Genomic DNA, 15,485 nt, shown 5'->3' on the forward strand with positions numbered 1-15,485 from the left:
TGTCACAGCATTCCAGCACAAGCATCCTCATAAGCGCGCCACACGGACCACACCAGAAGTGGCTGGTAGTGCAGCACATCCCACCACTAGCCCTCTGTAGCACCACCTCCAGTGGCGCTATAGCAATGAAATTCACACCCTATGAGTTCAGGTAGGAAGAATGAGAAGCAATATAAACAAAATGGTATGATTTGAAAGTGGACAGAGAAACTTGGGTGCGTTCATAAACAAATCTTTGACTGCAATAGGACACGTTGAGAAGGTTGTTAAAGTATACGGGATACTTGGCTTTATAAATAGACGCAGAGTTCAAAAGCAAGGAAGTTATGCTAAACCTTTATAAAACACTGGTTAGGCCCAGCTGCAATATCATGTTGAATTTTGGGCACAGCACTTTAGGAAGGAATACAAAGCCAGAGAGTATGCAGTGGAGATTTACTAGAATGGCACCAGGGATGTGGGACTTCAGTTATGTGGAGAGACAGGGATTATTCTCAGAGCAGAGAAGGTTAATTTAATAGAGGTATCCAAAATAGCGAACAATTTGTATTTATATAGCGCCTTTAATGTAATACAGCATCCCAAGGTGCTAGACACGGCAATATTAGATCAGTTAGCCAAAAGCTTGGTCAAGGAAGTAGGTTTAAAGGAAGATCTTAAAGGTGGAAAGAGAGGTGAAGAGCCAGACAGGTTTAGGGAGGGAATTCCAGAGCTTAGGGCCCAGGCAGCTGAAGGCAAAGCCGCCAATGTTAGAGTGATTGAGCATCGCTGATTATAAAAGGCCAAAATTAAACACCACAGATATTTCGGAGGGTCATGGGGCAGGAGGAGATTACAAAGATAGGGAGGGATTCTGTCATGGAGGGATTCGAAAACAAAGATGGGAATTGTAAAATCAAGGCATTGCTTAACTGGGAACTAATGTAGGTCAGTGACAACAAGGGTGATGAGTGAACAGGAATTGGTGTGAATTAGGTTACAGGCAGCAGAGTTTTGGATCAGCTTAATGAGTTAGTTTCTCCTTCAAGAGCAAGTTACTACAGGCACAGTGTAGACATGTCCCCAATAAGATAAAGGGTGGTACTGCCAAATCTAGAGCTCCCTGGTTATCTAGAAGCTTAAAGGGTAAGTTAAAGCAAAAAAAAAGCTTATGATCACAAATATCTTAATACTTTAGAAAGCCTAGGAGTATAGAAAGTGCAGGGGTGAAGTAAAAAAGGAAATTAGGAAAGCAAAGAGTGGACATGAAAAAATATTGGCAGGTAAAATCAAAGAAAACCCAAAGATGTTTTTATCAGTACATTAAGAGCAAGAGGATAACTAAGGAAAGGGTAGGGTCTATCAGAGATGTCCAGGGGAACTTATGCGTGGATGCAGAAGATTTGGGCAGGGTTCTTAATGAGTTTTTTGTCTCTGTCTTCACAAAGGAGAGGGTTGATGCAGACATTGTAGTTAAAGAGGAGTGTGAAATATTAGACAAGATAAGCATAATGAGAGAGGAAGTACTAGAGGGTCTGACATCCTGAAAGTGGATAAATTGCCAGGACCGGATGTTTTGCATCCCAGGCTATGAAAAGGAATCCAGGGAGAAAATAACAGATGCACTGAGGATCATCTTCAAATCCTCACTAGATACAGGCGAGGTATCAGATGATTGGAAGTCTGTGAACATTGTACCATTGTTTAAAAAGGGTGCGAGGGATAAGCCAGGTAGTTATAGGCCAGTCAGTCTGACCACGGTGGTGGGTAAATTGTTAGAATCTAATCTGAGGGACAGGATAAACTGCCACTTAGAAAGGCATGGATTAATCAGGAATAGTCATCATGGATTTATTAAGGGAAGGTTATGTCTTACTAACTTGATTGAGTTTTTTGAGGAAGTAACAAGGAGGATTGATCAGGGTAGTACAGTTGGTGTGGTTGACATGGATTCTAGTAAGGCATTTGACAAGGTCCCACATGGACACTGGTCAGTAAAATGAAAGCCAATGGGATACACGGGAATGTGGCAGGTTGGATCCAGAATTGGCTCAGGGACAGGAAACAAAGGGTAGCAGTCGACGGATGTTTTTGTGAATGAAAAGTGGTTTCCAGTGGCATTCCACAGGGCTCAGTGTTGGGTCCCTTGCCGTTTGTGGTATATATTAATGATTTGGACTTAAATGTGGGAGGCATGATTGGGAAATTTGATGACATAAAAATTGGCCGTGTAGTTGATTGTGAAGAGGAGAGTCATGGACTCCAGAATGATATCAATGGTTTGGTTGGGCAGAAAAGTGACAAATGGAATTCAATCCAGATAGGTGTGAGGTGATGCATTTGGGGAGGGCAAATAAATTGAGAATATACAATAAACGGGAGGATATTGAGAGGGGTAGAAGAAGTGAGAGACCTTGGAGTGCATGTCCACAGGTCCCTGAAGGTGGCAGGACAGGTAGATAGAGAGGTGAAGAAGGCATATGGAATGCTTTCCTTAATTGGCCGAGGTATAGAATACAAAAAAGCAGGGTTGTGATGCCGGAGCTGTATAGAGCTTTGGTTAGGTCACAGCTGGAGTATTGCGTACAGTTCTGGTCACATTACAGGAAGGACATAATTGCTCTGGAGAGTACAGAGGAGATTTACAAGAATGTTGCCAGAGCCTGAAAGTTGCAGCTATGAGGAAAGATTGGATTGGCTAGGGTTGTTTTTCCTGGAATTGAGGAGGCTGAGGGGTGACTTAATAGAGGTGTACAAAATTATGAGAGGCCTGGATAGAGTAGGCAGGGAGGACCGGTTTCCCCTAGCGGAGAGGTCAATTACCAGGGGACACAGATTTAAGGTGATTGGTAGAAGGATTAGAGGGGACATGAGGAAAAAAATTTTCACCCAGAGGGTGGTGGGTGTCTGGAATTCACTGCTAGGAACAGTGGTGGAGGCAGAAACCCTCAACTCTTTGAAAAGGTACCTGGACTTGCACCTGAAGTGTTGTAACCTGCAGGGCTATAGACCAGGTGCTGGAAGGTGGGATTAGTTTGGGTAGATAGCTTACTCAGCCAGTGCAGACATGATGGGCTGAATGGCCTCCTTCTGTGCTGTATTTTGTTCTACGTTCTTTGTTTCCAGTGGCAGAAGGGTCGGTAACCAAAGAACACATATTTAAAGTAATTGGCTAAAAGACAAGAGACAAGAGTTTTTATGATTTGGAATACAATGCCTGAAAGGGTGGTGGAAACAGATTCAATTAAAACTTTCAATAGGGAATTTCATAAATACTTGAAAGGAAAACATTTGCAGGGGTATGGAGAAAGGGCAGGGAATGAGACTTCTCTTTTAAAGAAACAGTACAGGTACGTTGGGTCAAATAGCCTCCTTTGAAGCTGCATAATTCTGAGAAGTGGTAATACCATCCAGACTATTAGCAGAACACTTGACTTGCCATTCTTATTGGCTGACTAGTGAAATCCCAACTTTTTCTAATTCCCAAAGATATTCTACTATTCGGCTCAATGTTACATTGAGGCACTAGTTGAGATTTAAATTATCAGTTGACTATATTTGCATGAATTTAATCTTTGCAATTTCTTCTGGCAGGTGTCTGCTCCCAGGCTTTAATCAAGACAACAGGAAGTGCAAGAAAGTCGCTGCAGTTGACGAGTCTGGACAGCTTCCCTCATCCTTGTGCGATTGGTAACTTTCCACAGTTCATCCGAGTGAAAAGACAGACAAAACCCAGAAACCTATCACACCACAAAACGAAGCAGATGAATACACTGATATGCTACACTACCAGAGCACCTTAAATCAGTACTTAGAGACCAAGAGAAATGTTTGCAGCCTAAAAGCTTCTCATTAGGAAATCCCTTTTCCCAGGGCCCATAATTAATGCCAAAGTGACAATATCTATAGCAGCTATAAACTTGTAAATACACGAGGTAAAGTGTGTCTTTTTTCTTTAAAATATTCCTGTACATATAGAAAATATATTCTTGCTCCTAATTCGTATGTTCATAAACCCAGTAGGCATGTAGCTCTACGCTGCTGCGGGTTACGGCAGACTATTTTCATGTTTCATAAACAACCTCTGAAAACATTCAGACCTTTCATTATATACAAAATGACTCATTGGTGAAGCCAAGTCAAAAGCATAAAGTGCATAATCATCTCAGTTCAGGGCAACTGATCATCATTTACAAGCAGAAAAGCAGCTTTTATGCTTTCTTCACAACAGAGTTTATCTATAAATAGTGCATAAGCTCTGAAATAACCATTTGATTTTAAAATCCAGTGTAAGGAAAGACAAGGACTGAGATGAGAAATACTTTCACTCAGTATTGTGAATCTTTGGAATTTTTTTACCCAGAGGGTTGTGGATGCTTCATCATTGAAGTAATTAGCCAATTACAATTGAATGCAAAATACTGGGTTAACGGTAGGGTTCTTGGGCATATGGAGGAGCAGAGAGACCTTGGGGTCTATGTGCATAGATCGTTGAAAGTTGCAACTCAAGTGGATAGGGCTGTGAAGAAGGCATATGGGGTGTTAGCGTTCATTAGCAGAGGGATTGAATTTAAGAGCCGTGAGGTGATGATGCAGCTGTACAGGACCTTGGTAAGGCCTCATTTGGAGTACTGTGTGCAGTTCTGGTCGCCTCATTTTAGGAAGGATGTGGAAGCCTTGGAGAGGGTGCAGAGGAGATTTACCAGGATGTTGCCTGGAATGGAGAATAAGTCTTACGAGGAAAGGCTGAACATTCTAGGCCTCTTCTCATTAGAACGGAGAAGGATGAGGGGTGACATGATAGAGGTTTATAAGATGATCAGGGGAATAGATAGGGTAGACAGTCAGAAACTTTTTCCCCGGGTGGAGCAAAGCGTTACAAGGGGTCATAAATTTAAGGTGAAGGGTGGGAGATATAAGGGGGATGTCAGGGGAAGGTTCTTTACCCAGAGAGTGGTCGGGGCATGGAATGCCTTGCCTGGGGAAGTTGTTGAGTCAGAAACTTTAGGGACTTTCAAACGGCTTTTAGATAGGTATATGGATAAAGGAGAATGATGGGGTATAGATTAAATTGTCCTTGACAGAGGACAAAGGATCGGCACAACATCGTGGGCCGAAGGGCCTGTTCTGTGCTGTATTTTTCTATGTTCTATGTTCTATTGAATTTATTCAGGTCTGAGATACAGATTTTTGGTCTCTCAGGGAATCAAGGCATATGGGAGTGGGGCGGGGGAAAGTGGAGTTGAGGCCAAGGATCAGCCACGATTGTATTAAATTTTAGTGGGGCGGGGGGGGGGTGGGAGGTGGGGGAGTGGCAGCAGTGTAGTGATAATGTCACTCGACTAGTAATTCAGAAGCCCATGATAAAGCCTTGGCGACATGGGTTCGAATCCCACCATGGCAGATGTTGAAATTTGAATTCAATTAATTAAAAAAATCTAGAATTAAAAAACTAGTCTAATGATGACCATAAAACCATTGTCGATTGTTGTAAAAATCCATCTGCTTCACTAATGTCCTTTAGGGAAGGAAATCTGCCGTCTTTACCCGGTCTGGCCTACATGTGACTCCAGACCCACAGCAATGTGGTTGACTCTTAACTGCTCTCTGAAATGGCCTAGCAAGCCACTCAGTTTGTCAAGGGCAATTAGGGATGGGCAATAAATGCTGGCCTTGCCAATGACGCCCACATCACTTGAATGAGGGGCCGAATGGTCTACTCCTGCTTATGTAATACTTCAGAATAAAGCTCAGTTAAGAGGTGGGGAAGATTCACTATCTGCAACATGTAGACAAACAGAGGAGCCTTAAAACAGCAGATAGGAAATACTGACCTCAAGCCATGTCTTTACCTTCAATGCCCTCATGGGAACAGATGGTCATTAGAAAAAAATAATGTTCAAGCACTTGTTCAAATGACTAGTTGCTGAAATTCACTGTTAGCTTTTATATAGACAGCATTTCGACTTTCACCTGTGCAAGTGCAGGCAGGTTTTCTAATCCTGTCAAAAACAAAGCTACCTTTCATTCCAACCTTACTACATACACAGTAAAAACCTAGCTCCAGACTCCCAAGGGATAGTCAAGCATCTTGTTAAACACACTAACATCTTTCTCTTAAACATGGGTCTCTGATCCACTTAGTTGTTGAATGCAGAACACTGTCAGCACACAAATCATGAGACTACCAATTACAACACCAGCAATCAGGAAAAAACCTATTGCGAGCCTCCCTGGGGGAGCAGGACAGGGAGTGTGACCTTGGATATAGTGCATTTCAAAACCAAATGAAACCTGTCTTGTCACTTTAAAAAAATTCAGAATTTATTTTACTACAACAGAGGCAGGTACTGTACAAGTAATAGCCTCATAAGGGACAGTGCCCAAGCCAAAGGGAGGTTTCTATCTCTAGAATACCCACCCCCTCCAAATCCAGAACTGCTCATGAAGGCAGCTAGCTCAGAGGGGTAACAACAAGAAGTGCATTTTAACTGCAGTAACACCAGATATGTTACATAGTACATTACCTCCCAGCAGAACAAACGAGCAACAGTGCGCGCAGAGATACACATAGAAAAAGTCCCATTGAAGTCTTTCCATCTGAAAGCCTGTTGTTTACTTTAACACACACACAAAATCAGAGACTTGCCTTTTTTCTTCTTGTCAGGCCGCCCAATAGCAAAGTGCCACAAAGGTCTGGTCTTTGTGCCCTGTACCTTCTTCGTGTGGTGAGTATTCCCCATCCTGCGTGTGCTTGTACCTAGAGCTCCACACACTCTCCTTCATTGCTGCAGAATGGGTGACACCTGGCAAAAGGCCAGAAACTAGATCCAGCTGCAGCAGGCACAGAGCTTGCATCAATCAGATTGAAAGTGGCCAGTAGGAAGCATAAAGGGAGGGGATTACCTAGAACTTGTTAAACAGTCTGCCTCCTATTCGTCCAATTCAATTCTTCTCTTTCTCTCCCCTCCATTTTTTTCCTGCCAGCCTCTGCCTTGTTTTATCTCCCTACAGCTTCCTTTCTATTGTTTTTCTTCCTCCTTTTTACAGTTTTCTTCCTCACTCATTTCTCAGATTCAGTTGAAATTATCAATCTTCAATTTTAATAATCTCCAACTTGCTCAAACTTTTAAAAACATTTTTCATTGTCAACTGTTCTCACCTACAGCTGCTCGATGATGCACAGATATTGAAGCAGAAAAATAAATAGAACAAATGAAAGATATTTAAATAAAAACAAAAGACGCAGGAAATCTGAAAATAAAAGAGAAAATATTAGAAACACTCCGCACATCTGGCAGCCTCTGGAGGGTGAAGCAGAGTTAGTGTGGAATTTAATGGGCTCCTGCACCCCACACTGGAGATGGGGGGGGGCGGAGGAGAGGGTGGTCAGAGGGTGTGCCACTTTCCCATTGCACCACAAGTAAGTTGGGGGCAGGAGAGGGCGAAGACGGCCTGCCCACCCAGAGGCCAGTTGGGGGCCTTATTGGCCACTTTAATGGCCTCTTCGCTCCACCGATGGAATTACACCAGCAGCGGGCTGTGGGTGGGGGGTTGCCTCCACCATGTGGAGAGGTCACCCAGTAAAACGAGGTGACTTCCCTGCAAGCTTTGGAGGTGGGAGCCTCCTCTGTGGGCAATCTATGGCCCAAGGAGGGCCCTCCAGTAACAACCCCATCACCAGGGCCCTGACGAGCCAGCCTCCAGCACTGGGCCTGGGTCCCAGACCTCCTGTAGGACCAGCAGTGGCAACTGCTGGTGCTGCCGATACTACTGAGCTGCTGGCCCTGTGATTGGTCAGCAGCTCTTGGAGGCAGGATCCCCATCTTTAAAGGGACAGGGACCTTGGCGCTGGGCACTTAAGTGCCTGAGTGTCATTATATCTCGCTGGGGGTTGGAGGGGGGGTTTCTGAAAGGCCAAGGCGGGGTTCCCCTCGCCTTTTCAGCCTGGCGCTGCGAGCCTTGCCAGTGCGACTAGATCCAACCCTTAATGTGTCACAGTGACAAACTGAATGATTTTAATTCAAGGTCATCTGTATCCCATTTGAAGCAGCAGGAATGATGTCAATTCCCTTTCCGAGCTACTAGCCTTTTGGCGGAACCCAGGGACATAAGGAACAGCCCCAAGCTACATGCTGGGGTGGGGGGATCCCAAACTGCTGCTTGAGGAAGGGAGAGACAAGGGGGCGGGGGGAGAGACAAGGAGACGAGAGAGGAGAGATGGGGGGAAGAGACAAGGGGGAAAGGGAGGGGGAGATGAGGGGAGAGAGACGAGGTGGAGAGGGGAGAGGGTTGGGAAGGGAGGGGAGAGGAGAGAGATAAACAGAAAGGAGAGAGGGGAAATGGATGAGAAGGAAGGGGAGGAAGGAGGAGGGAGGGAGGAGGAAGTGGAGAAGGAAGGGAAATGGAGGTGCAAGAGTTAGGGAAGACAGAGGGGGAATGGGGAGATGAGGGTGGAGGGCAGGGAGGGTGGGAGAGAAAGGGGAGAGAAGGATGAGGTGGTGAGCGAGGAGAGACAGATGAGGGCAGAGTATCGGGGAGGAGTTAACGGGGGGGAGAAGGAGGGTCGGGCAAGGGAGGCCTGAGGATTTCTTCCTGCTCATGCAGAGGATGAAATCTCTAACTTAGCTTGGCTGCTTCTGACTGCTCTGCTGCCTCCCTGCCAGGTTTCTCTGGTGGGTTTGACACCGGGTGGACCTCCCTGTGGCCTCATAAAAATCACACTGTGGCATCAATGACATCGTCAGGTCACAACCTTTACATTTAAACTTGGCCTTCGCTGGCCTGCAGTGGGAGCCTCGACCTACTCCAAAGCTGGTGATGATAAGATGGCAGCTGGCAAAAACAGGACATCCTCAGTCTGGTATATGAACCCGACCTGATCCTAACACTATCTCACGTCCCATTCTCACTGGGCGAAGGTAGGTTCGAATTAGCCTTTCTGGGCTAGGGACCAGGGGAAAATCAGTCAGGCCTCCTGCTCCTGATTGCTTTCCAGTGACACCTGCCAGAAAATTCTTTTGGGCCTCCTTATCTCGAGAGACAATGGATACGCGCCTGGAGGTGGTCAGTGGTTTGTGAAGCAGCGCCTGGAGTGGCTATAAAGGCCAATTCTGGAGTGACAGGCTCTTCCACAGGTGCTGCAGAGAAATTTGTTTGTTGGGGCTGTTGCACAGTTGGCTCTCCCCTTGCGCCTCTGTCTTTTTTCCTGCCAACTACTAAGTCTCTTCGACTCGCCACAATTTAGCCCTGTCTTTATGGCTGCCCGCCAGCTCTGGCGAATGCTGGCAACTGACTCCCACGACTTGTGATCAATGTCACACGATTTCATGTCGCGTTTGCAGACGTCTTTATAACGGAGACATGGACGGCCGGTGGGTCTGATACCAGTGGCGAGCTCGCTGTACAATGTGTCTTTGGGGATCCTGCCATCTTCCATGCGGCTCACATGGCCAAGCCATCTCAAGCGCCGCTGACTCAGTAGTGTGTATAAGCTGGGGATGTTGGCCGCTTCAAGGACTTCTGTGCCAGAAAATTACTGTTTACAAATCCGGTCAAGAAGGATCATATTTGTCTGAAATGCCCTTCACAGTCAAATAGCTTGGCACTATTCACTTTTTACACTCAAACAGGAAGTCTAGTCACCTTACCCTTGGAGCTGTACCTCAGCTGAAGTTCTTCAGGAAAGGAGAACATTGGGGGAACAAATAAAAAATGTTAATTATTAATTAACACTTGCTTAGCAATAACCTGCTCAGTGACGCTCAGTTTGGGTTCCGCCAAGGCCACTCAGCTCCTGACCTCATTATAGCCTTGGTTCAAACATGGACAAAACAGCTGAACTCAAGGAGGTGAGGTAAGAGTGACTGCCCTTGACATCAAGGCAGCATTTGACCGAGTATGGCATCAAGGAGCCCGAGCAAAACTGGAGTCAATGGGAATCAGGGAGAAAACCTTCCGCTGGCTGGAGTCATACCTAGCGCAAAGGAAGATGGTTGTGGTTGTTGGAGGTCAATCATCTGAGCTCCAGGAAATCACTGCAGGAGTTCCTCAGGGTAGTGTCCTAGGCCCAACCATCTTCAGCTGCTTCATCAATGACCTTCCTTCAATCATAAGGTCAGAAGTGGGGATGTTCGCTGATGATTGCACAATGTGCAGCACCATTCGTGACTCCTCAGATACTGAGGCAGTCCGTGTAGAAATGCAGCAAGACCTGGACAATGTCCAGCCTTGGGCTGATAAGTGGCAAGTAACATTCATGCCACACAAGTGCCAGGCAATGACCATCTCCAACAAGAGAGAATCTAACCATCTCCCCTTGACATTCAATGGCATTACCATCGCTGAATCCCCCAGATACTGAACTGGAGTAGCCATATAAATAACGTGGCTACAAGAGCAGGTCAGAGGCTAGGAATCCTGAGGCGAGTAACTCACCTCCTGACTCCCCAAAGCCTGTCCATCATCTACAAGGCACAAGTCAGGAGTGTGATGGAATACTCTCCACTTGCCTGGATGGGTGCAGCTGCAACAACACTCAAGAAGCTCAACACCATCCAGGACAAAGCAGCCTGCTTGATTGGCACACCATGCACAAACATTCACTCCCTCCACCACCGACGCACAGTAGCAGCAGTGTGTACCATCTACAAGATGCACTGCAGCAATGCACCAAGGCTCCTTAGTCAGCACCTTCCAAACCTGCGACCTCTACCAATTAGAAGGACAAGAGCAGCAGATGCATGGGATCACCACCACCTGCAAGTTCCCCTCCAAGTCACACATCATCCTGACTTGGAACTATATCACTGTTCCTTCACTGTCGCTGGGTCAAAATCCTGGAACTCCCTTCCTAACAGCACTGTGGGTGTACCTACCTCACATGGACTGCAGCGGTTCAAGAAGGCAGCTCACCACCACCTTCTCAAGGGCAATTAGGGATGGGCAATAAATGCAGGCCTGGCCAGTGACGCCCACATCCCATGAATGAATAAAAAAAAAAATTCTACCCCGAATGCGGATATTCCCATGATTAACAATAATCAGCAGGTATGTTGCTTTGGTAACATAGTTCAAAATTAATCGTGAGACAATCCACATCAAATAGTTTCAGCATTTCCTAGAGATGCACGGATTGGTCCCAAAAATGTATAATATGTCACTTTAATCTGCCATAGATTTTACTGTGTAAAATTATCCATTACATTGGGAATTTAAAGACTAACCCAATCAAGTGATTCAGATGGTCATAGATTTGTAATTCGCCCGCTTGTAGCTGCTATTCCTTCCAAAGTCTGGTTCAATTTTTAAAGGAAAATTGACGTAATAAAGTAAACAGACTATCAAACATTCATGTCCACCAAGTGCCATTACTGGTAACACAAGCCCTTTATTGCTGAAAACTGGAGTATCATGGGATAAACAGAAGAAATATTACAGTGTTGTTTACTGCAGTAGATACAGGATTTGCTCCAATGAGTTTTCTTTTAAAAGTTACATTTCTGTCGACACTTCTCACTCTCGCTTGCTTTCTCTCGGTTATTTATTTCTCTACTCCTGCTTCCGCTCTAGGAAACAGGAACAGCAACAAACAAAAACATTTCAGTCACATCTTATAAATTATAAAAGTGTGAAGATGTAATTGCCTACAATGTGATTCCAATGTAGCCTGATTCTTCACCGTATTAACCATGCTAATTAACCCTGACAAATCTTACCCTCTGACACCTTCTTCTCCTTTGAACACCTCATCTTGTTCCACCCTCTTGCCTCTCGTTTAAAATCTTCATTCTCCACTGTCCAGCCAAAGCTCACATTGAATTTCTCATTGAGATCTCCTCTTCTGCGTTCCATCAGCCTTGCCATCTCACATGGTCTCAATCACTGATGAGGCCACCCCTAATCATTTTCTCGTATCCTATTCACTCATGTCTCCCTTCCAACTAATCTTCCCTCTCAGCTAAGTGGCCGCGTGGCTGCACAGCAACCTGAAAGTTCCCACCCAGGCAGTCGACCCCTTTAAGTTACTGCATGTGTGCAGCTGCACAAAAAAATTAATGGAGCCATACATTTAAACAAATCGCCTGCGCACTGCAAAAAAATTAGAAAGCGCGTTGCTTCCAACCCCACTTCCTTCTGCATCCACACTTGGAACAACTCTTCCCCAAATCACTTTACAACGGCACTCTCAAACTCCTAACTGTCTCACCTTTGACCCTCTGTTCACCACAATAATTCTGCAGCTAACGAATTGCATAATCACACACTTACCTCCACCTCTGGTGTCCTTGACCCCAGTAAAGCAAATGATATCCTGTGTGATTGTAACCATGTGCAAAATTCCTCCTCATTCTTCGGAACCTGTCTACAACATTTTGACCACACCATCCTCCTGCAAACACCCTACTTCTTTACGCAGCTGAGTGGGACTGTCCTTGCCTGGTTCCATTCTTTCCTATCACCTGCCATGGCTTCTCTTCCCAACGCCACCACTGAACCACTACCTCTGGAGACTCCCAAAGTTCGATCCTTGGTAACTGTACTCTCTTCCTCGCTAGTTTTCTAATTTTATAGGCACTAGATTGATGGGGCAGATCATGTCATTTGATCCCTGTCTAGCACAAGTGCCATTGTTGCTGCAGCATTTGGATACTGATAGAGTGACCTGGTAATGATGTTCCATCCAATATTCCCACTGCAGAGACTACAGGTGTTCCTCAGGGTAGTGTCCTGGGCCCAACCATCTTCAGCTGCTTCATCAATGACCTTCCTTCAATCATAAGGTCAGAAGTGGGGATGTTCGTGATGATTGCACAATGTTCAGCACCATTTGTGACTCCTCAGGTACTGAAGCAGTCCGTGTAGAAATGCAGCAAGACCTGAACAATATCCAGGCTTGGGCTGATAAGTGGCAGGTAATGTTTGCGCCACACAAGTGCCAGGCAATGACCATCTTCAACAAGGGAGAATCTAACCATCTCCCCTTGACATTCAATGGCATTACCATCGCTGAATCCCCCACTATCAACATCCTGGGGGTTACCATTGACCAGAAACTGAACTGGAGTAGCCATATAAATACCATGGCTATAAGAGCAGGTCAGAGGCTAGGAATTCTGCAGCGAGTAACTCACCTCCTGACTCCCCAAAGCCTGTGCACCATCTACAAGGCACAAGTCAGGAGTGTGATGGAATACTCTCCACTTGCCTGGATGGGTGCAGCTCCAACAACACTCAAGAAGCTCGACAACATCCAGGACAAAGCAGCCTGCTTGATTGGCACGCCATGCACAAACTTTCACTCCCTCCACCACTGACACACAGTGGCAGCAGTGTGTACCATCTACAAGATGCACTGCAGCAATGCACCAAGGTTCCTTCGACAGCACCTTCCAAACCCGCGACCTCTACCAACTAGAAGGACAAGGGCAGCAAATGCATGGGAACATCACCACCTGCAAGTTCCCCTCCAAGTCACACATCATCCTGATTTGGAACTTAGTTAGAACCAAATCAGTTTCCAGTTCATTTTAATTAGAATGCTGATGTAAGGTCACACATCTGAAACGTTAACTCTGTTTCTCTCTCCACAGATGCTGCCTGACCTGCTGAGTTTTTCCAGCACTTTCTGGTTTTATTTCAGATTTCCAGCATCTGCAGTATTTTTCTTTTATTACTCCCAAATGACCTTCTTGCTTTATTCTTAATAAAAATGTAGATTACGCCATGGTTTTTCACAACACCTCAGAAATGGGCAATTTTGTATAATATAGCTTTTAATTTGTAAAAAAGTTCTACTATTAATTTGTTTAAAATTATGATTTGTTGCTCAGTCTGATTTTTGATATTTAAAATGCCTGTACATGTTTTTACTGACAAAAATTAAAACAGAAAAGTTTTGCCATATATATGTATGTTATATATGTGTATATAGATTTATATATATGCACCAGGAGTTTGTCCAGATGAATAGTTCAGGTAAGTTGGTGTCTGTGTATCTACCGAAGAAAGAGTTCTCTTCCATATGGGGCCTGATGTATCCATTGGAGAGGAAGTGTGAAATGCTGACTTCAGAAGTCTGAATAAGAAGTTAAAGATAATATGAAGCATTAATCCTAGAGCCTAGAACATCTACCAGGGAAAACTTAGGGCACTGAAGCAAAGCATTTGTTGGGGAAAGTGCAGAGAACAACAAAGCCTTTAATTGAAGGATTTCACCATCATCAGGCAACCAGGTTGAAGAGAACTCTAAATAACTGGAGGGCATCTGTCTAACACCTAGGGGTTTATATTAGGTACGGAGAGAAAATGGGTTGCTGGACCTGGAAGCAGTGATTCTTTCATGTATAATAGTTTGGGGCACTTTTGGTAACAATAGCAGGGACCTGAAACATACTTGAATTCAATTCAATTTCAGGATAGTTCATTCATTAATGCCGATAACGTTATTTAACAAATTGCAAAATATAAAACAAGGGGAGTTTGTACAAATGCAGAGAGCTAATTGATAACATAAGCTAAAGCCTTTATGAAATAGGCAGTCTTCAGAAAAACCCAAATGTATTATTTAAGGCAGGTGGCTAGTTAACGCAGCCACTGTTTTAATTTACTTCCATTAGCGGGGTCTTCAGTATTAGTAGCTCAGGTAGATTGACTGAAGCGACTATTTAAAATTAATGTTGATTACAGCAGTGTTACTAATGCCATGTACAAAAGTGCAGTATTCTACAAATCATTCCAGAAGGAGCAAGTTAATGCTCCTGAAGGGAAGGCTGGAAAGCTGCATTTTCTCAGCCTGTCAGATCATTGGGATTAGCCCCCAACAATACTCATACTTTCACCAGTGGCGTCTTCATAATAGATGTAATGTCAATAGATGTGGTCACAGAGTAATCATATTAAAAATATATAATAAAGATGTTTAAATCATAAAAATGCAGATTCTAATAGAGTTCTTTGTCTCTTTTATTGTTGCTCAATTTATAGCAGTCACTCTGTATGATATTAATAATTATTAATGCAAGAGGCAGTTCAAGCACCTTAGCAAAACAGAGGAAACATTTTATCATGTAATTAATAGCCACAATATCCTTATATGGTTACATTGAGATGAGGCTGATGGATGATAAAATTGTGATTCTGAGTATTTTCCTGACATACAATGAGGGAAGAAAAGTTGTGTAACAATGTCTATCAAAGTGTTTATTATTAAGGGTGCCCACACTTATTCCTGTCACTGACCCCAAGGAAAAGCAGGCATTTGCAGGCCATAAGCTCACAGGAAATGAGTTGAATTTTAATTGAAATTTCAACATAAAACGTAAGCTGTATTTATAACAACAGCTGGCTTGAATTGCACATTGCAAAGATGCAACACAATCTTAAATTTCAGGCTGCGATCCTCTCAAACCTCACTTTGCAGTTTGACAATGCTATTTGAGCCTCTTGCTTGTATTACAGTCTTTGTTATCTCCACCCAGGTACTTTTCTGTATCAGCTGCATTTAA

General features: G+C 44.3%; 1 protein-coding gene across 2 annotated transcripts in view; it reads right to left on the reverse strand.

The window, feature by feature from the left end:
• Positions 1-15,485, reverse strand: part of LOC137347340 (NHS-like protein 3) — a 302,906-nt gene that overhangs the window by 194,734 nt on the left and 92,687 nt on the right. Inside the window, exon 1 of one of the 2 annotated variants that reach the window (XM_068011797.1) lies at positions 6,629-6,776. The exons of the other annotated variant lie outside the window; for it this stretch is intronic. Within the exon in view, the coding sequence (XP_067867898.1) occupies positions 6,629-6,722 (94 nt within the window). The 5' untranslated portion in view covers positions 6,723-6,776. Of the gene's footprint in view, positions 1-6,628; positions 6,777-15,485 lie in introns of those variants that run through there. 2 annotated transcript variants of the gene reach the window in all.

The sequence above is a fragment of the Heterodontus francisci genome, chromosome 31 (assembly GCF_036365525.1).
Source record: "Heterodontus francisci isolate sHetFra1 chromosome 31, sHetFra1.hap1, whole genome shotgun sequence".
In the NCBI taxonomy this organism is placed as follows: domain Eukaryota; kingdom Metazoa; phylum Chordata; class Chondrichthyes; order Heterodontiformes; family Heterodontidae; genus Heterodontus; species Heterodontus francisci.